This window comes from Cnephaeus nilssonii (assembly GCF_951640355.1).
Source record: "Cnephaeus nilssonii genome assembly, chromosome: 14".
NCBI lineage: Eukaryota > Metazoa > Chordata > Mammalia > Chiroptera > Vespertilionidae > Cnephaeus > Cnephaeus nilssonii.
The window spans coordinates 14,567,204-14,591,504 of NC_137085.1; the positions used below are offsets into that span (position 1 = coordinate 14,567,204).

At 52.4% G+C, this 24,301-nt stretch overlaps 2 protein-coding genes across 3 annotated transcripts in view; one reads left to right on the plus strand and one right to left on the minus strand.

Moving 5' to 3' along the window:
* Positions 1-6,220: 6,220 nt before the first annotated feature.
* On the plus strand, positions 6,221-7,039 carry LOC307111225 (dolichyl-diphosphooligosaccharide--protein glycosyltransferase subunit 4-like). Its single transcript, XM_079790963.1, has one exon. The coding sequence runs from the start codon at positions 6,678-6,680 to the stop codon at positions 6,783-6,785; it is 108 nt and encodes a 35-aa protein (XP_079647089.1). The 5' UTR covers positions 6,221-6,677; the 3' UTR covers positions 6,786-7,039.
* Positions 7,040-9,137: 2,098 nt separating this feature from the next.
* CDK5RAP2 (CDK5 regulatory subunit associated protein 2) overlaps positions 9,138-24,301 on the minus strand; it is a 156,614-nt gene continuing 141,450 nt past the window's right edge. For both annotated transcript variants that reach the window (XM_079789850.1, XM_079789849.1), the window contains exons 35-37: positions 18,290-18,416; positions 14,506-14,552; positions 9,138-14,092 (exon numbers count right to left, since the gene is read on the minus strand). In XM_079789850.1, coding sequence (XP_079645976.1) covers positions 14,036-14,092; positions 14,506-14,552; positions 18,290-18,416 — 231 coding nt within the window. In that variant the 3' untranslated portion in view covers positions 9,138-14,035. The remainder of the gene's footprint in view (positions 14,093-14,505; positions 14,553-18,289; positions 18,417-24,301) is intronic.

Genomic DNA, 24,301 nt, shown 5'->3' on the forward strand with positions numbered 1-24,301 from the left:
GAACAACAGCCCATGAGAGATTCCTAGGATTTTCAGGATTGAGTCACAGAGTTTATTCGGTGGCTAGAACATCACCCGATGGGATAACTATCATGGCAAGAACTTGACGTTTAGACAGCCGTGCCAAAATCCAAACCCCAGCATCCAGGAGCTGGGCAACTTGGAACGTGATTCTCAACCACCCTCACCTTAGCTTCCTTGTTACCCAAATAGAGATAATAATGTCTATCCCAGGGGGTTGTCGAGATGGCAAAATAGTGAATGAAAGGTAATTTATAAGCCATTCCTAGCTTGACTTTTTATGATGACCAATTAAGTCCCTGAGTTGGTCTCTTAAACCGATTCTGTTCTCTGACCACAAACTGTACCCCTAAGTCCACCCAACCACCCCCCAAACGGGGTGAGGGTGAGACAGTGTGAACAAGCCCCAGCAGCCCTCCCAACCCCCTAGCCATCAGAGGCCGCACAGCTGGAACTGCCACCGTCTTCTCCTCCTGCTTCTCCGCCCCTCCCTACACGGTCCCTCGCCCTGTCACCAGTTCCTCTCTCCCCCGTTTTGCTTATATAAATGCCAGCCTCACGAAAGGACAAGGGGGCTGTTGTTGTTGTTTTTTTTTGGGGGGGGGGACATGATTCGGGTGACCTGTGCCTCTGGAGGTACGAGGACTTGTAACAGCTTCACGTGAAGATAGTGTCACTTACAAATGACGTGGTGTTGGGTTCCTTTTGTAAACTTTTATGTGATTTTTTTCTTTCTCCAAAAGTAATGTTGTTTCTTGTAATTTTTTATTGTAAGTAATATAAGTGGCATTGTTTATTGCGGAAAACACAGAAAGATAAAGAGGGAAATAAAAGTCACCCCCAAGCCCACAGTCCAGATTTAAAAGTTCTGTTAACATTTCGGTAGACTTTTCTCCACGCTTCACCAACACCCTAGAAATCATGCCACACCTTGCCCGCTGCTTTGCCCATTCAACATTATATCATCAGCATAGCCCCATGTCATTAAAAGTTCTTTTTTCAAATGTTTTTACCAGCATAATACTCCAGGATACCAAACTCTCCCGTCATTGAATATTTTAGAAACTTCTCGTTTTTACTCCTCATCACTCAGCCTGAATTTGTGTCTGTTCAATACGAGGCTTTAACCATTTGTGTGTGTGGTCATAACCAACGGGGTGAGCCTGAGAGGTGTCACTGCCACCCACACACAGGACAGCCCCCTGCCCCAAACGCAGCCTTACTTTGCAGATTGTCTGTAAGTTCAAGATTGTCTCAAACTTAAGACATTTATTTTAGAAAGAAGGAATGTGCCCGATGGGCAGGCGGGGAGTTCTGGACAGGACCCAGGCTACAAGAAGCAAGCATATCAACGGGACTTCAGACAGGGTGGTCTCTCTCAGGATCGAGCCACTCCTGCCTTGGACCCGGTGGTGACTTCCTGCTGCCCCAGGATCGAGTCTGCTCTCCGGGGCCTGGTATTCAAGGGCACCTCCCCAGCCCACTGTCCACCCTGCATCCTGCTCTCCCTTTAGTGCCGGACGGTGCACTTTCCAGCAGATCCAGAGACCACGGAGTTTCTGCCCGTCTCAGCGTTGTTCTCTGCCTGGAACTCCCCACTGCCCCTCTCTCCTGGGAAGCCCCAAGAATCCTCCAAGACTCATTTCAGGACCCCCCTCCCGAGTCCCCCAGCTCCTTCTCCTTCCCCAACCACAGCACGGCACAGGCCCCTCATAGGCGAGTCTGTCTCCTCCATCTGACTGTGAGCCCTGGGAGGGCGCAGGCTCCATCACGTTCCCCCGTGAGCACTCAGCACGACACCAGGGGGGGCCCGGGGCACTGTGGGTGCTCATGTGCCTGGAAGGCGTGACTGTGGGGCCTCACAGCCCCACCCACGGGTCCCCAGAAGTGGCCTCCCCGTGATGCACCCCAGGGAGTTCCAGGCCTGCAAAGGAGCCATTTGCACGGCGGCCGTTCTTGAACCCTGAGCGCAGGATTAATTACTGTCTGTCGAAAGGAGACTTCTCCCGTCCTTTCAGATGCATCTTCTTTTTATTCTTAGTTAATTTTTAAAATTACGACGTCAGTGCGAAGTCTAATTTATTTTACTTTTAGCGTGATTCCTCTGATACGCTATTTCACTGTATGTCAGGCACCCAATTTGTCACATCCACTCCCATTTGAGGGGCTGGTCAGATGAGCCGCTCGCCTTCCTGGGCCTCAGGCTCCCCGCTGGGGGTGAGAATCCCAGTGACTCCCTCCTGAGGGCCCCTCCCCCACCCCCTACTCCTCCCAGGCCTCGCTGTCTACGGTCCCATGAGCTTATCCCTCCTTGCGGACTCAGTTTCACACGTCGGGTCCCTGGGCCTGGCCTCCTGCCCACCCGCCGGCTCACCTGACAGCAGCCCGTGGAAGGCCTGTGCCACCCGGGAACAGTGACTCACCAGTCCTGTCACCCCAGGCACCCAATTGTCGCGCTGAGCAGCTGAGCTGGAATCGGCTCACGTCGGTCGCCTGCGATGCTGTAGCTACTTAAGGTCCATATGTCGGTGTCCCTAGTGCCCAGCGCAGGGCCTGGCACGGGGAGCAGCCTCCTTCCAGGGGGTGGTCATCGAGGGCCAGGCACCATCTTAGACGAGCAGAGCAGAAGGGGGCCCTAGAATGTACAGTCTAGGAAGGAAAAACGGACAATGGGCAGTAAGCAGGTCACGGGCAGGCTGTCCCTTTAAATGCGCTCAGTGCAGGCCTCACTGAGAAGTGGTTCTGAGCAGTCTCCGAGGAGGGGCCGGGGAGGCCTGGAGGAAGGCATTCAGGCAGAGCAAGCACCCAGGCTCTGAGGGGAGCGCTCTGGGCCCCTCAGGCTTGTGCGAGGGGCCAAGGTGGCCGGGCTGGAGGGACAGGGGTTAGGGCAGGTGACCCCGTGGGGGGCTGGGTTAGGAAGCCTGAGAAGTGCCTGTGGGACTCATTGAATCATGATTTGAGCAGGTCCTGAGAGTCTAGGTGCCAAGAACTACATAAACAATGAGAACGGGGGAACCAAAGTGACATGTCACGGCCCTGCGGTGACCAGGGACTGACTGGGTGAGAGAACTCAGGGACCAGGGGCAGGAGGGCCGGCCCAGCGGGGAGCAGGGGTACAGCCCGAGGCTGCGTGTGCTTCCGAGGGCTGCAGTCACCACATCCCATAAACTGGGGGCTTCACACAACAGAAGTGGATTCTCTCACCTTTCCGGAGGCTAGACGTCCAGAATCAAAGCCGAGATGCGCCTGGGACTCTGGGTCGATTCCCTCCTGCCGCTTCCAGCTTCTAGTGGTGGCCAGCAACCTCCGCCCTCCTCAGCCTGCACTGCCTCGCTCTCGCTCCTCTGTCTGTGGTCACCTGGCCATCTCTCCCCGTTCACGTGCTGTGCTCCCCATGCCTCTCCCTTGCTAAATGGACGCCAATTACAGCGGGTGAAGGGCCCACCCTATCCTGGATGACCTCATCTTAACTAGTTACACCTGTAATGACCCTAATTCTGAGATGCGAGGTATGGGAGCTGCAATGTATCTTTTTTTGCAGGTGGGAACACAGTGCAATCCACACGGGAGGCCTGACCTCCCCTAGGCCCGCTGTGGGACCCTGGGTGTGCCCCGGGCTGGGCCTCCATAAAGCGAGGGGGTTGGCCGGTCATTCCCCAGCGGCCCTGGCGTGTCTCCAAGTCCCTGGGAAGCCTCTCCAATCTCCAGCACAGCAGCATGGGGACAGGAGCTCGGCTCATTCCAAACTGTGTCTTCACCATGAAACAAATATTTTGAAAAGCCTTTTGATGTCACTTGAACAGAATGAGGAAAACACTGTTCAACCCCCTGCATTTTTAAATTTCAGCCCCTTTGCTATTTTTTCCTCTCCTTGAAAGCTTGTGTTTGCTTTCATGTTACACGTTATTTATTTAGTTGCTTGTCAATTAGTGTCTATTCTCCAAGAAACAAGCACATTAGCAGCTGCGGAGATTGGAATTAAAATCTGCAGCCCAGCGGGCTTGCCTACCCGGCTGAGAAAAACAGCGCCTCGTTGTCATTTCAAAGGCTGACCTTCCTCTCCCTTCCTCCTGATCCTGGCTCCTGACTTCATTCCCACGGACTCCCCCAGGGTCACGGCTGCACAGGCCGAGATGCTTTAAGATGAAGCTTTTCCAAACGCACAGAGGAGATGCCGGTCCTGCTAGCAGCAGCCTTTGTGCTGGATTTGAACAGCACGCTTTACATGGCCAGTCCGGGGACCCAGGGCTCTGACCCAGCCAGTCCAACCCGCCACAGCTCCATCCTGCGGCTCAGCCGATATTTCACGAGGTGACTCCAACTGCTGGAAACAAAGGATCCGGCTCCAGTCCCAGAGCCCCGATTTACTACTGGGAATGCGACCCTGAGCAAGTGAGTTAACCTCGCCGATTCATTTCCGGGTCTCCGGAGTGGGAGAATTAAAACCACTGCCTAGGCAAGTTGTGAAAGTGAGATGGTGGGTGTAGAACTTGGCAAGGTAAGCTTCAGCGTCCGACTCTGAACGTAAACACAGTCCCTGCCTGGGACTTCCGTGGGCTCGCTGCTGGAACCCAGGGGGCCTGGGCTGGCCCTCCCAGGGGTCCCCCTTCGGTGAGAAGCGCGGACCAGGAGCCTGCTTAGTCCTGGCTCCCACCCACCCCGTGTGACCTCAGGCAGTTCTCCTTTCCTCTCGGAACAGTTCTTTGGGCACAAAATACAAGGCGTGAAGCTTACGTCACAGGAAGTTGCTGGGAGATTTAGAGGTGAGAGAATCTACTCAAAACACTCTAGACATGGAGGCTCGGGCAACAGGGTGATGAAGAAGATAATGGCATTCTGCGGCAAAGACAGATTTTGTTACCTAACGCACAGCGGGCTCCCTCTTTTCTCAGCAATCTCCCTGGCGGCCACAGCCTGGCCCGATGGGAAACCACAGGGTTGGACCGGGGGCAGGAGGCAGCCATTCCTCTCCTGGGTGTGCCCGGCCTCCTGGCACGGGAACCAGAGTGATGCTGCAAAAGCCCAGGTCAGAGCACACCTGCTCCACAGCCTCCAGGGTCCGCCACTCACAGTCACGCCAACCCTCCCAGGGCCCACAGGCCTGCACAGGCCCTGTCGTCATCCAAGCTCACCTCCCGCCGCTCTCCCCCAAGCACCCCGACCGGCTCGCTGCTCCTCAGGCACCTGGGCTGCCTCCTGCCTCCCGGTACTGATCCAGCAGCTGTCCCCTCAGCCTGGGACACCCTGACCCTGATGTCTGTTCGCCCAGTCCCTCCTCTCCTCCCGGCTCTGCTCACATCACTCTGTCCTGCCACTTCCCCCGGCACTGCTCTCCTGTCCTGTTGGCTGTACCATGTTCACGCTCCAACAGAGGGGGTCGTTGCTTCTCTACTATGTCCTCTCACTGCCGATGTGTAAGCAGAGTCTTTGCTTTGTTCACTGCTGTGTCCCATGGGCCCAGAACAGTGCCAGCACGTGTTGGCGCTCTAAGCATGTATGGATGCAGGCGAGGAGGCTGAGCGGGCAGGCCAGCGAGGTGCAGGCAGGAGGAAGCTGTTCTCACCTCCCGCTGTGCAGCAGGTCCCCAGGGGGTTCCTAAGCCTGGCACAGACCCCCGCCCCGCCCCCTGCAGGGAGGGACTCCCATCTGGATGAGCAACACTCCCGGAGACCACGGCAGCCAGGGTGGGGAAGAGAAAATTCCCACTTGGGGTCTGATCTTGGGCAAGCACTTTCTCATCTGGATGATGAAGAACTTGGGCCACCGGTTTCCAATGGGGGGTTGTCCCTTAGAGCCCCAGTGTCTGGGGGAGCTCGGCGTGGGGGTGGTGGGTCAGCCCGGCAGCCCGCGCAGAGCTGACCCTCTGGTCTGCCTGTGTATGTGGTTCCACATGAGATTCTTTGTGAGGAAAGGGTTCCAATTTCCAAAAGTGTTTGGGGATCACAGGCAAAACGATGTCTGGGACTGGGAAGATACCAGTGGTACCAGTTCTGGACCTTGGGCAGATGCCTCATCCCTCAAGGCTTCCCTTTCCCCATCTGTCGAATGTGGGGTTGGACAGAATGACCCCAACATGCTCCCCAACTCTGAAGCTTGGTACTCTGGTTTCAGGCCGGTAGACACATCAAGGGGAAGCGTGGGAACCGGATGAAGACAGGGAGACGGTGTCTGCAGACGGACAATTATCATCACACAATATAACACGCTAATGGCAGAATCTTTTATATGAGAATAGACATTATGGAGCACAGTTCCATCAAATGAATATAATAGACTTGTTTTATATTACAATGCACACTATAATTACACATTTCAATAATTCTTTCAATGCATTACACAGAGGCGTTCTGAAGTAATGGAGTCCTGTGACCATCTATAACAACTCGCCTGAGGGAGGATGCCACGGGTGGTGGCGGAGTGACGGAGGCCTCCCAGCCTGCAGGGAGAGCCGTGACTTGCTCCTGCCCACGGTCACATGGCTTCTGACCCTGGCCTCTGAGGGTCATGAAGGGGGTGAGAAGGCTTTGTTCAAGTACCTGCCCATCTCCACCTGCACTTTGCAGCCACGCCTCCAGGACGGGAGCTCATTACCTCCCTGGCTATCTATTTGATGGGCCCTGTCATTCAGAAATTAGACAGCAGCCCAGCTGGTCAGGATGATTAGCGACGTGCAGTTCGCCGTCTTCGCCAACATGCTGGGCGTGTCGCCCTTCCTGCTTGTCATTCTCTATCACTACGTGGCCATCAACAACCCCAAGAAGTAGGAATGAAAGTGGCGGTTTCTCCGCCCAGGGTTCCAGGACATAGTGTGAGGCAATGAGGGGTGTGAGGGGCCCTCACACTTCACTTCATCCTTCTACCCATCTCAGCATATAAAGCAATTGCACCTGGGTTTTTCCAAACAACTTGTATTCCAAGTCTTCCTTCATCCTATGGAACAAGAAGCTGCCACTGAGTAGGGCCCAGTTTAGGGGCTGCTTTCCTACTCCCTCCCCCTGATGTAAGAATATAGTTTTTTTTTTTTTTAAAGAAATTACTCAACATTACCGCAAGCCCATGGCATCATCTCTAAATTCATGTGATCGGCTCTCCAGTGACTATTTTAGGCATTGCAGTGTATTTCTATTGCTGCTATAACAAATCACCCCAAACTTGGTGGCTTGAAGCAGCACAAATGTATTCTCTTACAGCTCTAGGGGTCGGAAGTCTGGCATGGGTCTCCCAGAACTCCGTGTTGGCAGGACTGAGTTCTTTCTGGAGTTTCCAGGGGAGAATCTGCCTGCTCAACCTTTCCAGCTCCTCCGGGTCCCCTGCATTCCATGACTCTGGCCCCTTCCTCCAGCGTCAAAGCCAGCCGCTCTACCCTCTTCCTGCCGTCACGTCTGCTCTGACCACCGCTGGGAAAGATCCTCCTCTTGTGATTAGAGTGGGCCCAGCTGCAGCATCCCATCCCAGTCTTTAACATGAAGGACACTTGTAAACTTCCCTTTGCCACGTTAGGTCAATAGTCACGATTCCAGACTAGAGAACGGTCATGTTCTGGGGACACTGCTCCACCTGCCACGGGCATTATTTTATTGCAACACCAAGCAGACTGAATTTATTCCTCCTCACCTGTCTAAAGGGCAGAATAGCAGGATTAAATGTGACATAGGTACAGTGCCTGCCATGTATATGTTTGATAAATGGAAAACCAATTTGATGATCAGGGGTGACAGTGTCAATGATATAATCTACTTTGCCAATATCCATCCCATTGCACAGTACAGGACATGATCACAGACTCTCAGTGCAGGATGGCAAGCCACAGACAGGGCAGGACTCTTTACCTCTCTTTTTTGGCCTCTATACCTCTACTGATGCAGCCGAGGTAGTATTAGCATTTGAGGTCCCTTCTTCTTTGGTCTCAGTGAACTTGCCTGCTAGTAGTCAATTAAAACCCTAAGTCTGTCTCCAGTTACAAGGGGGCAAAGAGACCGCACCCATTTTATAGCGGGACAAAGTGAGGCTGAAGGATGGAGGCCCTGGGGTGGTTCCGGAGAGGAGACTTGAAGGATGAGTGGAGTGAGTCAAGCTGGGGGTGTGGGAGACGAGTATTTCAGAGCAGGAGACGCGTGTGCAAACCTGGTGTTGCAGAATAGGAGGTGACTCCGGGGACTCTGAGGAGTGTGGGGGTGGGGTATCACAGTGATGAGCCCAGAGAGATGGGAGAGAAAGGCCAGGTCAGGCAGGGAGGACCGCATGCCCAGCAGGAATGGGGACTTGGCCTGGGACAATGTGTGCAAACAGGAAGGAGTGGTTGGGCTTGTGATTGATCAGTTCACCCTAGCTATGCACAGAGACCAGACAGGAAGGGGGTGGGGGGGCAGGAGGCAGGGAGACCCCTGGGAGGCTGCAGCCTCACCCAGGCCAGGGAGGTGGATGGAGAGGAGAATGGAGAGAGGTAAGGAAGGAGGTTGACTGGGCTGGTGAGAGGCAGCAAGAGGACCACCTCCTGGAGAGACTGGAAGCAGCTGGGGGACCAGGGGCTGGATCTCAAAGACAAGGAAGAGGTTGAGGAGGGAAAGGGATATATTATTACTTCTGTCTTAAAGATGAGAAACTGGAGAGAGCAGGCTCACAGCTGTTGTGTGGAGGGGGGCTGGGAGGACAGTGGAGGGACTGAGAAAAAAAGAAAGAAAAAAATATATATGAGACTGGGGGCTGAGAAAGATCAGATCACCAAGGTCAGGCCGCAAGAATCCACGGAGCTGCAACACAGATCCTCTCTGCACAGCAGCTGGGACCACTGTCCTGTCTCAGATGAAAGAGCGGTGGGCAGCCCGGTCACCAGGTCACTGCAGGGCGGGTGCAGGAAGATGTTGAACTTGATAAACTGAATTCTCTCTCAGCCACTTTGTATGCTGAGTGCCCACCCCCCACCCCCCAACCCCGCCCCACGAGTCTCTCTCTCTCACACTCACACACACACACACACACACACACACACACACACACATTGGGCTCCAGCCATTGGCTTCCACCACCAGGGAGCCTTGTAGCCTGGTCACCCTGTGTCTGTGACCCCTGACCCCACTGTCGTTTTGGAGAAGCCAGGGTGGCCCCGACCTCTTTCTTTGCCATCTGCTGTCACAGCCCACCAGAGCCACCAATGAGCGGGCCCACCCGCTGTTCTGTTTGGAGGAAGTAGCATTAATACAAACAAAGGATCTTTTTAACTCTGAAAACCTGTAATTAAGCTCTCATGTGAATGCCTGTCAAGAATGACATGATTACGTATTTGTGTGAAAGGTGGTTGGTAACCACTGAAATTTTATTAACTTTGTCATCAAGCAGGTAAGGGGCTCACCATGCCCAGGGCTGCCCTCTGGGGCCAGGCGGGGCAGGGCTTCCCCAAGGATGAGGACGGGGTCGAATCCAGAGCCGAAAGAGTCCTGGGAGACAGAGACCTGCGAGGAGTCAGCCAGAGGCAGCTCCAGCTGCTTGTCTCTATGGACGACGGACAGGCTGATGCCTCGAGAGCGGCAGAGACTGGCCAAGCCAGGGGCAGGACTGGGCTTTGGATCTGGTGGCAGAAAGCTCCTGGGCAGGCTGCCAGGAGAAGCAGCACTGGGGTGCAGACTGCGCCCCAGCCCTGAGCTCGCTCGGCACTCACCATCTCCAGCTGTGCTCGCCGAAGCGCTGGGATGAGGCCTGGGCTCTGCAGCTGCCAACAGCTTCTGCTTGAATCCGGCTCCACGGCCCACTGGCCCGATCTTGAGCAGTTTACTCTGCACCCCAGTCTTCCATCTGAAAAGAGCAGCATCTCCCCCACAGGGCTGTCACGTGATCACACGTGATGTTACAGACTGCTGGCTCGGAAACAAGTCTTCCCTAGTGGAGTTACTACCTGTGCTCCCCCCACCAGTGTGAGCTCTTCCAGGAGGAGGTGAGAGAAGCCCAACAATGTGTGGTGAGTAAACGTATTTGCTGCTCTGAGGCTGGCACAGGGCTGGAGTGGTGAGCAAATCGCACGGGGCCTGTGGCCTCACAGACCTGCCAGCTAGTGATGGGAAAAGGCGTAACCAAAGAAAGTCACATGGTGGCCAAGTGCCGGTGAGGACATCACTGTATAACAGGGGCTCCTGATTCAGAAGACTTCTCTGAGGCATAAACAGGAGCCAACCAACGAGAGAAGGGATGCCGGGGAAGTGGATGGGAAGATGCAAGGCAGGGAAGCATGTGCAAAGGCCCTGTGGCCAGAAAACAAGCCCTCTGAGGCCACTAGGGGAAACGAAGGAATGGGCAGAACTCAGCACACTACCTGTAGGTCACCCTAAGTGCAAATGGGAAGCAGTCAGCGTTTACACCAGAGATAACACAATCAGCTTTGCATTTTAAGGCATCACTCCAGCCGTGGTTTGGGGATACTGGAGAGAGTAGGGGTGGAAGTGGGGAGGCCAACTAGGAAGCCATTATAGCTGGTGGTTCAGGTGAGAGACCTGGACCAAGTGGTGATGAAGATAAACGAAGCAATGGCCTTGGGAGACAACATGGATAGAACAGCCGTGACTGTGGCCGGGATACAGAGGGTGAGGGAGAAGGAGGTGTCAGGGATAGCTTGAGTGTAAGCTGCTGGCTGGAGGCAGAACCTTCACGGAAATGAATGAACAAGCAAACCCCAGGGATTTGGCCAATGTCTGGGGCTCACAGTTAGCCATCTTTTCCTTTCCACATCATAATCTTGCAGAGGAAGTGAGACTGGGTTCTACTAGGAGCCCCTGAGAACCCGCCTAGGCCCACCCCACCTGAAGCCGGCAGAGTGAGTTGGGAAGGCCCCAGCTGTGGCAAGAGGCACACACATCTGGCCCCGAAAGCAGAGTCCTGGGCTTCTCAGGAGACTGGATGAGTAATTCTGATAATTGAATTTTTGAGTTAGACTTAAAAAACGGCCAAGATTGAAGAAGCAATTTGGCAGGGTCAGGAGCCCCCAGGCAGTTTCTCTGCCTCCACAATGCTGAGAACTTATTAACAAGATCACTCTTTCTCCTGTCCACAGCCCCGTTTACAAGCGGTTCTCAGGGCTGCCGTGCCGAGGAATTCAATTGTGGGTCTCTGGGCCCCTGCTCTGGTCACCCAGAGACATTTTGTTGAAAAGGGTAGAGTGAGAAGACTGGTTTGTAATACAGGGAAGGACTGCTGTTTGGGGAACAGAGAGCACTCGGGGAGATGGAATGATCCAGAAGACAGGATAACGTAGAAAACGGGTTATGACAGACTCAGTTCAAATCCTGGCTCCAGCACTTACTCAGGCAGGGGTGGGGACCTTTTTTCTGCCAAGGGCCATTTAGATATTTATAATATCATTCACAGGCCATACAAAATTATCAGGTTAAAAATTAGCCTGCTATATTTGGTCAAACATTTAATTATCTCACCCTAATGCCTTGGCAGGGCCAGACCAAATGATTTCTGGGCCTTTCATGGCCCGATGGCCGGACATCCCCGACCCCTGTACTAAGATGATTCCATCCGTTTTCTCGTTTGTAAAACGAACAGGATGGTGCAAATTAACTAATGAGAGGATGCACAGTGTGGCTACTGCTAAGCAGGTGGGCGCCAGCCTGCAGGAGCAAGGACTTTACCCTTTGGACTGAGGCCAGGGAAGTGGGCAGGTGGGCCAAAGTGGGCGAGCAGGCCTGTGCCGCCCCGCTCCTTCTCTGTGTATTTGGCCTGCAGCTGCCCCTCTCAGGTGCAGGGGCGGCTCAGTCCGAGGACATAGGTGGTGATGAATTTCACCAACGGGAAACTGATGCATTTCCTGATTACGGCTTCAGAGCCTCCTGAATTCAGCTGCTGGTAAAATTAACTCACCAGGGACAATGGAGCCTTTTCCAAAGCCCAAATTGTTCTTATTTGCCGAGTTTGCTCTTGGCCCTAATCCAGCCCAAACCGGGCTGCTCCTCCACCTTCCAAAGGGAGGGCCTTCACTAGCCCAAGGTTGGGAATAGTTTGCACGATTCTAAGAGTTGGGGGGGCGGGGGGCGGAATTTAAAAAATACACTTCGCCTGGGATGACTGTGTTCCTGAAAGGCTGTGGGTGGCTGAGGCGAGTGGCTGGCGGGACTCCCAGAGCCCCTCCTCCCCAGGCCCTGCTCTCAGGCACCCACATGGGCCAGGAATGTGCCAGAAAAGTGTATCTGCCCTCAACCCTTCCGCTCATGCCCCTGCCAATGACCAAGCCCAGCTCCCGGGCCTGTGCACTGACCACATGCCAGGCAATATACGCACAACTGCCAGTGAAGTAGGCAGTACTGCCCCTATAGGTATGTCTGAACCCGGGTCTGACCTCCAAGCCCCACCTGAGTTCTAACCACTGTCCCGTTCGACCTACTCCCCTCTTCTCTCCTCACCCCACCCCCAACACTTACACACTTGCATTTGTGCTCATCAACCACTGGTAACTTAAAACAGTGCTTTGAAAACGTCCTGGAGACCAACCACTGAGAGACACTGAGTGAGTCATTACTTTTGGGAAAGGGTTCGGTTGGCTACCTCCAAATCTTGAGGCTCCCACGCTGTGATCAGACTGGGCAGAAGGGTGACTGCCACTCACAGATGAAGGGACTGGTTGGTGACAGGGCTGTGACTTGGGACTACAAGCCAGGCCTCCTGCTCCCTCCACAGAACCAAGTGGAGCTGTCCTGGCCACGGATCAGAGCTCCCGCTAAGGAACCCAGTCATGTGACTGACTTTATGCCTGAAGCTGAGTTTTCACACGCTGGCAGGTACTAAGGTACACCTGTGCCAACACTTCTCATGAGAGAGCTCAGGTGACAGGGACCCAAGCACAGAGGGTCCTTCCAGTCCACCTGCCCCGCCCCTCACCTGATGGGAAACAGGCAGAGAAGTGGGGGCCCGGGCCAGAATGAGGCCGGCTCCCCAACTCCCAGCCTGGCTCCTGCTCCTCCATCCCTGTGCCTGCAGCCGATGCAATCACGTCACCTCGTCACCGTCGTGTCCGGGGAGCTGCAGGGGCAGCAGCAGAGAGCACAGGAGGGGGGATCACGCCCCAGCTTTACCTCGAAGGTAAGGGCCTTGGACAAGTCGCTCAGCTGTGCTGAGAAGACTGGCCTGATTCTGACCGCCCGCCACCCCACACCAGTGAGGTCATGGACTAAGGACGGTACTGAACTGAGTGATGGACCCAGGGGAGGGCTTTGAAGGCACCGAGGTGGTGGGCAGGGCTGTGGGGCAGAAAAGCAGAGCGGCTGTTGGCGCCGCCCAGGGCCAACTGGCCAGTCTGGAGACTCACCTGCCCCACCCTGCGTATTTCTCAGGGACATCGCGAAGCTCAGGGCAAAGATGGAGGACAATTTAACAGGAAGGCCAGCGGCAGGGCTGTAGCAGATGCAGCAGGCAGGGGGGTGGAAAGACCAGGGTCATCGTGGGGACACTGCACTGCCAAGTCCCCACCGCAGCCTCCTGGTCGGTCCCAGTGGGAACGGCACCACCTCAGCGGGCTGCTCGAGGACGACTCTGTGCATCGCCGAGTCCATGCCAGGTGCAGGCACTGGTGCCCTGGCCATGTCACATGGCGTCATTCCTCTCTGGACACCTGGCTGGAATCGGCAGAGAGCTTAGCAACATCTGAGGGCCACTCCCAAGACCCAGCCTGTCCCCCTTGGGTGTGGGGGACCTGGGCTTTGAGCTCCACACAGTCACTGCATCACCAAGTTGAAACAAATCATTTCATGTGAACCTCACCCTGCAGGGCTGGCTGAGCGCTAAGCGAATCGGGTGGGTGGAGCCCACTGCTACGCACAGGGACGCCCCAACGCAGAGGCCTGTTCAACACACCGCTGCACAGCATGGGAACCTTGTCTGACAACAACCCGTAAACCAACTTCAGGACAGAAAACATTAAAAGGAAAACCAGATTTCTTTGAGCAGACGGCTCTTTTCCTCAGTAAGTAGGAACCACGCCTGTGACAAGGAGACAGTGGGTACCGCGAGCTTTATTGTCTGCACGCTGTCAGGAGCCCGGCCTGCTGGGACTGCACGGTCCTGGGTGGGCGCCCCCGGGCCTCAGCTGGAAGAGAGGAAAACAGGAGAAGCTTAGGACCCAAGGAGGGTGTCCGAGGGAACTCGGACAGAGTTAAAGGGGACACTATTAGGCTGAAACTACCATCTAAGACACTGTTTGGTGAGTAAATATCTACAACCAAATGACAATGCAATCGTATTTACTCATTCATTCAAAATAACTATTTCCCAAGTGGCCCCTGTGCGCCAGGCACTAGGCACTGTCTCTCACTGGTGAAAACCACAGCCAGTTGGTAATCAGAGCTACTGAGGCCGTGGCAGATGAGAGGCCAGTTCTGTGCTCCAGTGTGTGAGGGCGGGTGCCCTGGTTTCACCTTCGTTGTTCAAAGAGGTCACTGCCTGCCCTGCCCCGCCCGCCCGCCCACCTGGCTTTCCGAGGGAGGAGCTGCAGGGCGTTACCTCCAGGTTTCCTCGGGCCTTCCGGAGGACCTTGTGGGTGATGAGCACTGAGGAGAGAGCGGAGAACAGGAGGGTTAGGTGCGGGTACGCAGGAAGACAGTGGAGGGTTAGGTGCGGGTACCCAGGAAGACAGTGGACGAGCCAGGTTCAGACAAGCCTGAGCGCCCAGGCCAGAGAGAGGTGTGAAGGTGATACCCAGGACCAAATAAATAATCATCAGAGGGTGGACCAGACACCTGTTCAATATGCCATGCTGAGCCACAACCACACAGCGATACTAGAGGTGGAGCAGAGGTTCTACGCCTCGTTCCAGACAAAACCGAGGCTCGAGAGGCCAGCTGGATGCTCAGGTGTGCCCAGGGCTGGATGCTCAGGTGTGCCCAGGGCTCACGTCTACAGGCCCAGGAGCGGCCAGGGCAGGGGCGTGGGGGCCTGCGCCTGACTAGCATCCTGCATACCCCGGCTTCTGGAAGGGGGTGCCCACCGAAGCAAGCCCCCGTGTGAAGGCCAAGCCCAGGGTGGAGGGCAATTCTGTAGTCACACGTGTACCAGCAGCACCGAGCAGGCCCCAATGACCAGGGAGGAAGAGCGCTGGCACTTTCCTCCTGAGCTGCCCTGCAGCTGGCAGAGGAGCAAGTCACACGTGGCCAGGACAGGAGGGGTGGGTGGGGCGGCTGCAGAGGCGCCCCCAGACCCGGCACTGAGCTGTGTATGGGCAGACTTCAGAGGTGCCCTCCCCCAATCCCGGGCTGCAGCCCAGGGAGTTCTACCCTGGATCCAGGGGAGTGCTTTGGAATGGCCCAAATCCCCGGAAACTAAGTGTAAATCTTGTGTGTGTGTGTGTGTGTGTGTGTGTGTGTGTACACGGATGCATCTTTCTGGAGAGAGATCATACCTCTCCTGAGAGTCACCAACAAGTAAGTGTCGCAGCCATGGAGGTTAAAATAAGGCTGTGATGTTGAAGAACAAGACTCCCCGGGGAGGAGCTGAGGCTCGCCCGGAAGGGACTCCCACATCTGAACAGCACTGCCCGCCCACCTCCCGGGGCGTGGAAATCCCGCTGCCATCAGAAGCCCAGGACAGAGCGGTACAGGGCGCAGCCCAAGTCCAGACTCGCGCAGAGTGAGGACGGACTGGAGCCAGGCTGTTACTCAGCGCAGGGCTCCTCCGCATCAGCAGAGGCTGGCAAGAAGACGCCAACCCCCGCGGTGTCTCGCTGGTGACAACGGTGACCTGGTGAACACACCAACCCTGAGCAGCAGGTACTCCTGTCTCAGAGGCTGGGAGGGAAGCGGGTGACTCCAGGTAACATGGCGAGGGAGTGGTGGGGTCCTGGGGTCTCACGGTGACCCCTCTCCTTCCTTTCCCCTGCAGACTCTGGGAGGAGACTCTGGCAGGGACCACCCTGGGCCTCACTCCTCCAGTCACCGTGCGGAGAAGGGGCAGGAGGGGACACTTGCACACAGTCACTCACAGCCAGAAGCAGCCCTGCCAGGCTGGCGTTTGAGCCACTTGCAAGGACCCGATTCGTCGGGATGAGGTGCCGAGCCTGGCCAGGGGCAGTCACAGTCCAGGGCCTGCCACCAGCTGTGTGGACTCAGGCAAGCCCCTCCCCGGCACTGAGCTGAGCCCCCGCTGTGCCAGGCCTTGGAGACACAGAGATGGGGGACACCATCTTAGCATGGGGGCTGCCATGACACATTTAGGCTTTTCGCACTATTAATGGTTTAGCACCCCCATACATGGGGTTCAGTCCGACCTACTGGAAAAAGAGGCAGAGAACTAACGTTTGTTGAGCTTCCGCTCTACCCAGAAAGAGCATAATGAAGTTTAGGCATTGTTACCATCGAGGTGACAGAGGAGGGAACTGAAGCACTTTTATAAGGTTGTGTTGAGAACTTGGCCATCTGGCCAGTCTGAGTCCTTCGGTATTATCGTCTCCAATCAGAGATGATGAGTCTGAAGTTCAGAGCGTTAAAGCCATGTACTCCATCCAGGTCACACAGGAGAGCAGAGACCTGGCCTGTGCTCACTAGTGATTCCAGGCACCGACCTTGGACGTGGGGCTGGATCTGCCCTTTGGGTCTGCACGGTCACTCACCCACCTGCACGTACTGCCCACTTCCAAAATCCCCTCGCCTGCAGCAGGGTTGACTTGATGTGCCCTGTGACTGCTCAGGGCTGCCGAGGAGAGATGCCCATAGGGCGAGTTCCGACTTTCCCTGGACTTGGGGGCTGAACAGAAGCACCTGCCCCACCCCTTGCTGCTCCAGCAGGCCGACCTCAGACAGGACCACACTGGCACCATCTCCCCCGGGTCCCCTCCAGCGCTCCTTTTCTCTACCAGTGACATGAACCCTGGGCGAGAACCTCACAGACACCCACCACTCTGCCAGGGCTACTGCCTTCATCTTTCAAAGCCACCCCCTCTCCTCCATGGCCCTGTGCCGGCCCCATCAGGCCTCTCCACAGCCTGCCTGTGCCGAAGAGGTGTCCCCACTTCCAGCCCCTCCATGCTCAGCCACAGACCTTCCCACACACAATGAACCAGTCAGTCCCTGCTGCTCATCCCTGAGTCCGGCCCACAAGGCCCTTTGTGACAAGACCCAACTGGCCCAGAGCCTTGAAGCCCCTCTCAGGCTGCCTGGGATGCAGGTCCATGATTCTGCAGCTCATTTCTGTGTCTCCCCATTCAGGCAAAGCTCCACCTGGCAAGAGCTGTCTCGCTCACTGCTGTCCCCGAGCCTGGCACGGGGCATGGAGCAGGAACCGGTGCTGGCTGGCGACTAAGCAGCTCTCTTCTGCAGTTCACAGTCTCACCGTCTGTGTTCAGAAGGCTCCCACGGGCTAAGGAGAACTCTTCTGTGACAATAATCCACGCTCTGTGCTTCTCGGAAATGCCCCAGAAATGCAGGACTTTGATAAGAGTGCACAGGCAGCGAGGACAGGAAAGTGCCACGGTCAGCAGTTCTGCTAAGACTGGGCGGTGACAGGCAGACAGCCTGACGCACCGGAAGGAACTCGGGGGCTGCTCCCAATAACCTGAAGCTCCCAGGTGGGGGCTGGGGCTGACCTCACAAAGTGGTTTTATCTCTGTGACCTTGAGTCTTGTATCTGCCTCAAAAATTGTTTCTCAACCCCATCCCTGCCTCTGGAAGCCCACTGCCCGGCACAGGCGTCCTTTTCGTCTGCCTGGCTCCTCCTCACCAGCCTGCCCTGCACACAGAAGTGACAGGGCCATGCTCTGCTCTGAGTGCGAGACACCTGAGCCTGCCACCTAAGGCCTGTGGCAACACAGTCCCGGTCCCCCGGACCCCTCCTGCCTCAACTGGCCACTTACAGCTCTTAGTACAGCAATGTGACATGTGGTGGTTTCTCACATACAAAACCTTCTTTCTTTCCTCCTTGCCGTTGTCTACACGGTTCCATTTCCACCTGACCAATGCCTACTCCTCCTTGCAGACTCAGCTCCCAGGGCACGGTGGCACCCGCTCCCTCCCACCTTAGTGCTCCCTAGGACCCTGCACATGTTCCTATCAAAGCACATGCCACACGCCGTCTCACAGTGAGGCGACTGTCCCTGGCACAGAGTGCCCTCCACAGTGTGCTGGGTGAATGCATTTGTCTGTGTGAGTCAGGAAGGATGAAATATGAAAGGAAACCCACCCACAGGAGGTGTGATGACAACGGTCTGGGCTCCAAAGAGGGTGGTCCAGGGCTGGCTTGTTAGTCCCAGAGGCAGGAAGTGGTCAGACATGGCGGCCGCCCCCCACCGTTCACTTACACTGATCAAAGATGACTTTTTCCTGGTGCTTGCTCAGCTGCAAAAGCTTCATGGTGTGTTGCAACTTCTTTTCTTGTTCAAATAATTTTTTGTGCAGTTTGGTGATCTCTGCCTTCATTTCTCCAGTCTAAAGAGGAGAGCCATTGGAAAAATGAACACAGGATATCCAACATCATCTCACATGGGCAGAGTTACAAAACCACATATAACGATGCTCCACCTCACCTACAAAGGTATTCAAATAAAAACTAGAAGCCATTTTCTGTGGTCAGGTTGGCAAAAACAGGCCAAACCCAGCGAAGGTGGGGTGTGGGGAAGCACGCTGAGGGGCTGTGCCCAGGTGGAACAATGACCTGGCAAGATTTGCCAAATTATAAAATGTGCTTAACCCTCTGACCCAGCAATTCTACCCTTTGGCATTTACCCCCAAGGAATAATATAAGCACAAGAAGATGCCTGTGTTCAGAGATGTTCATCTCAGCATTGTTCTTAGCAGGAAAAAATAAACTGATTAGTAGGGGTCTAGATAATAAATCATGGTGCTCACACACAGTGGAATAATTCTGCAGCTATTAAAAATGACGTTGTAGAACTCTACTTATTGACATTGAAAGATGATAGTAATTAGTGACAAAGAGCCCAGAACAGCTATTGTGTATTAGGCATTCCTGTTCCATAAAACCGATTACATACATCTACATTCACAGATGGGTACATCAAGATGTCTACACAAACACTGGTGACATAGAAATGTCATCAAAATGTCAATAACGATTATCCCCGAGAAATGTGATTTGGAATGTTTTGTTTCATTTTAAAAATTTATCAGAATTGATTGACTTTTTAAACAAAAACTACAATGCTAATTTTCAAAAAATTTTAATGCTTAAATCTTACAAAGAGATATAAAAGTATTATTAGGAGAGTCTGGCCCATTAGGGCACCTATCTTGATTTTTCAGAGGTGAGGAGAGCATGGAAGGGCCGCAAGACCAGCGCCCCCGTCCCCCGAAGGGAAAAGGGCACACCCCGCAGCCCTCTTAGCGAGCCTCCGCCTGACTCATGCATAGTGTTAGCACACCCCCTTTCTCCTAAAACCCCGACTGTAAGGTGCCCTGGCACAAACCACTCTCCCCTACATCAAGACTCCTCTGTCCCCAAGAGGGGAAACGCTGGGCTCTTAGCTTATGAAGAGTCACTTTAGTTCGTTCCCAACTTATTTATGGCAGTTTTACTGAATCAGTTACAGCAGGTCCTCGAATAAGGTCATTTTCGTTCAACATCATTTCCTTATTACGTTGATGAGATGCCGCAGGCACTTAACCCTTGTTTGCATCAATTAGTCTGTGGTAAAATGTATTTCCTTATATGTCATCTCGCTTAAAAGTCACGGAACCTATTGTTGACATTAAGCGAGGACTTACTGTGTGTGATTTAATTAAGTGTTAAGTAACCCTGTGAAATATTGTGTGTGAAAAGAGAGACCTAGTTGTATGAAAACTAATTCAGGAAAGACTTGGTAAAGGCAAGTCACTAAAAACCCATTTCTGGCAAATGAGGTGTGGGTGCATCAACTGTAAAAGTTGTGGGAGGAACATGGTCTAGATGAATTCTATATTCAAACTGCTTTTCATGTGTCTACATTTTTTCTTCATCTTAAAGAAACAGAAATTGGAAGTGACAGACATACATTATAGATGTAATTTATGAAAGAAAGGAAATGTAGAACTCCGAACAGCAGACCCATATTCAAAGGAAAGACTCTGGCCCTACATCAAAAGAATGGCAAATAACGTACAATTAACTGTTTTAAGTTAACCTAAAATGTTTAAGGTATGTATCATTTTTTGATTCCCTGCTTTAACCTACTTTTAAGATTAAACAACTGTGTCAGCTACAAGGACTTCAACTGTTCTTCCAAAACATTCTAATTTAAATATTAGCTTTTCTTTGATTCTCTTCCTCATGCTAAGAGCCCACAAAGACCCGTGATCTGGTCATGGCTTCAAGGGCCACACCTTTCAGCACAGTCATTCTATCCATATTCAGAGCCTCAGTTCCTTCCACGTCTGTAAAATAGGGAGGACCCGCACCCCAGCCATCACACTGCAAGAGAGAGCCTCAAATGAGGTGCTGCCGGAAGCCAGGGAGGACGACTGTTTCACCCCTGCCTGGCCAGCCCCTTTCTCTTCCTAAAGTCAACTCAGGCATCACCTCCTCCAGGGAGCTTTCCCTGAGACTCTCCCCAGGAGTCTGAGCTGGTTTCTGCTCCTTTGGGTGCCCACTGTGCGTGGTGCTTCCCTTCACATTTTAATGCTTAAATCGTAGAAAGAGATATGAAAGTATTTTTAGGAGAGTCTGACCCTTAGGGCACCATCTTGATTTTTCAGAGGTGAGGAGAGCATGGAAGTTGTTTGCTTCCCCTCCCGGACCACCAGCTCGCTGAGGGCAGAACTCAATTCTTCCCTGACCATCAGCACCTGGACCATCCGCCAACTGGGGGTTAATTCCACCTGCGCTCTCAAACACTCCATACATATTCTATCCAGCACTTAAAACACAGAATTTAGATAGTGTCTGCTGTTCCTCCCATCTAAAATCTTCATTTTTATAGGATGAAAACACCTTGGTAAACTTCAGGGTTCCAAAGCCCAGCTCAGTCACTTCCAGATGGTGATGGAGCAAGGGAGCTTCAGTCCTTACTTCCAGAAAATGGAAGTAATCCCTCACTCTCTAAAGGCTACTGCGAGGGATGAAGTGAGATGCTGAGTGTAGAGCAGAGAGCCTGCACCCAGGAGCCTGCCACAGAGCAAGCCTTCCCCAAGGCCACCGGGCTGAGCTGGGCACGAACACCACACCCCTCCCAGGGGCCTCAGACTTACTCCTAGCACCCACCTGGCTGCTGGGGCGGGGACGGTTCTGTTGTGCCGTGTTTGCTTTCTTTTTCACGATGAAAATTCTCAAACATTGACAAAAGTAGAAAGAAGAGGACAATGAAGCACCAACGTTCCCTCCCAGCTTCAGTAATTATCAAATCATGGCCAACACTGTGTCATCCCTGCCCATCCTCACCCTAAAGTTGTTTCTAAAATCAACCCCAGGAGCCAATCATATTTCATCCATAAATGTTTCAGTTTATAGCTCTGGAAGAAACAGATTCTTTAAAAAACACAATATAATTACCACATCTAAAGCAGTGACAATAACTGCCTCCTATCACTAAATATGCCAGTAGACACATTTCCCTGATTGCATCACAATTTTTTGAATAATTGGTTTGATTCTAACTAAATTGGAATACAAATAAACACATTTTGTATTTTACTGATGTGTTTCTTAAATTTCTTTTAATCCAGTGGTTCTCACAACAACAGGACTTGTAAAAACAGAACGCTGGAGCCCACTCCCAGACGTTCTGATGCAGTGGGTCTGGGATGAGGCCCCCTAATTTGCCTTTCCAGCTAGTTTCCAGATGTGCTCATGCTGCTGATTAAGAAACCATACTTTAAGAATCACCACAAACCTGCAAATTTCACTCCCCCCTTCCCTCATTTTTCCTAGGGTGAAAAGATGTTCTCATATTGCACATTTTCTGCCCCAGACCTAGACTCAAGCCCTTTCTCCAAGGACTCCTGGTTCCTAGTAGTGGGAAAAGGTATTTAGAAACCACAATCTGGCACTAGAGGTGCTCACTGGTTCTGTTTTGGACACTGTTAAAGCCTTTTAATTAGAGAGAACTATAGTAAATACATCATGAGTCCATACTGATATTTCCAATTTAAATTAAGGATTGCAGGACTTTTACTTCTTTGATTTTTATTTTATTTAATCTCTTCCCTAACAGTAAAAAACTCAATATAGTTATTTGTTTTATCATATAGTAGAAATATAATATTTTAGAACATCAATACCAATATTATTACTAATAACTTAATGAAAACAGTTTAAAACTTTTTGCAGTTCTTTTTGCCCTTGGAGTATTTCCATGCAGCCAAATTGCTGTTTTAGTCACTGAAGTGTTTCCTCTCTGTGTGGTTATGCCTTCAATACTATAGACACTAAGGTTTGTTCGTTTCATCTTGCTATGAATTCTTAGAAAGTGCTTTTTTCTCACTTTGATTTACTTTTATTTATAATTATGCAAAGCATTTATACAGTTTCAAAGTCAAATTTACAAAAAAAGTTCTATTCAGAGCAAGGTACTTTCTATCCTGCCCATCCATCCTCTTACTTCCCACCCCCTACAAGTAACCTGTTTATTATTTATCCATTAAAAATTTTTATAACTAAATATATGTATATATTTGTACCCCTCCTCACAACTTTCTTAGACAAACTGAAGTATATGATCACACTTTCCAGAGTAGTCCTGGAACTGCAGGGGATGATGTATTAAATGCAAAAGGCAAATTAATGACACTCCGAGAAAACACCAGGTAGTAAAAAGCCACTGGGGTTGCTGGTGACAACTTGGAAATCTGATTTACACACTTTTCACACCAAGAAAAAGGCACTGTATGAAACATGGGCAGGGACAGAAAAGTGGCTGGAGGCAATTTAACACCACACAGGGGGTCTGTGTACACCAGCAACCATATCGGAGCATCTCCAAGGTCCTTTTTGTGGCTCTAAAATTCTATGATGCTAAAGTGAGCATCATCAATTCCTGGAGAAAGACTCAGAAAGATGGGGTGAATCATCACAAGCACTGATCAGTCCCTAGACTGATTTGCTAGTGGGGAGATCAATGTGAGCCTAGTTTACACACACACACACACACACACACACACACACACACACACAATAAGGACTGCATTCTATTTCACAGACATTACTATGTACTGAGGACAAAAACATTGCATTGAGAGTAAACTGTTTAGTTCAGACATGTTATGCTCTAAAAATCATATGGGAAAATACTAGTTTGATAGTATGAGAGGAAATTATTCATTTAAAAATATGAACAACTTAGACTTGGCCCCTCATGGAAAATAGCGGAGGCAGTCATTAAACAAATGAATATGTAATTATAATTTGTGATAAGGGCTATGATGAAAGGAAAGCTATGCTGAGTGAACAGGGAGCCCTTTCTGACCTTGACGTAACATTTAAGCGGAGACGGGAGAGACGAGGAGCCAGGAGCTGGGAGGGAGGCAGGGTTAGGAGGCAGAGCATCTGTGTCTAAGCCTCAGAGGGAAGAGAGCTCAATGGGTTAGAAGAAAAGGAAAGGCCAATGGGGGCCTGGAAGCCAATGGGCCTTCTTCCCTCCAACATTCCAGCTACAAGAGGGCAAAGCAGGATTTCCTGCACCAGGATTGGTTCCGTACTTCCCACGCTCAGTGCACCCAAACTTCTCCCCAGGGTCCCGAGAGGGAAGTCTTAAGACAGGCGCCACAGACCCTCCAAGCAGAGAACTGCTTCACCGCCACTTCTGACAGACCTGAGAGCCATCAAAGGGGCTTAATTAGACGGGTATTGACACGGACGGCAAAATTCCCTGCTGCCTTCGGCAGGAATGTATAGGTTAGACCAGTGGTCGGCAAACCGCGGCTCGCGAGCCACATGCGGCTCTTTGGTCTCTTGAGTGTGGCTCTTCCACAAAATACCACGGCCTGGGCGAGTCTATTTTGAAGAAGTGGCGTTAGAAGAAGTTTAAGTTTAAAAAATTTGGCTCTTAAAAGAAATTTCAATCGTTGTACTGTTGATATTTGGCTCTGTTGACTAATGAGTTTGCCGACCACTGGGTTAGAGAAGTACAGGGGCCACATCTGTCAGGCCACCAGGCAGAGTTCTAACGCCTCCTCAACATGCGCACCCCTGCTTCCAGGAGGTTTCTCTGGCCAGCAGAGTGGGCGCTCACCTGTTGCAACACACGTTTCCCGCAGACAAAACCCTGGGACCACTTCCGCCCACCTGACTCCTGAGTAGTGCCTATGAGACATGAGATGAGGATGGGGGTGGGATCAGCAGTTCTTAATTTAGTCACATTCAAGTGTCTACAAAGTCGAGCTTT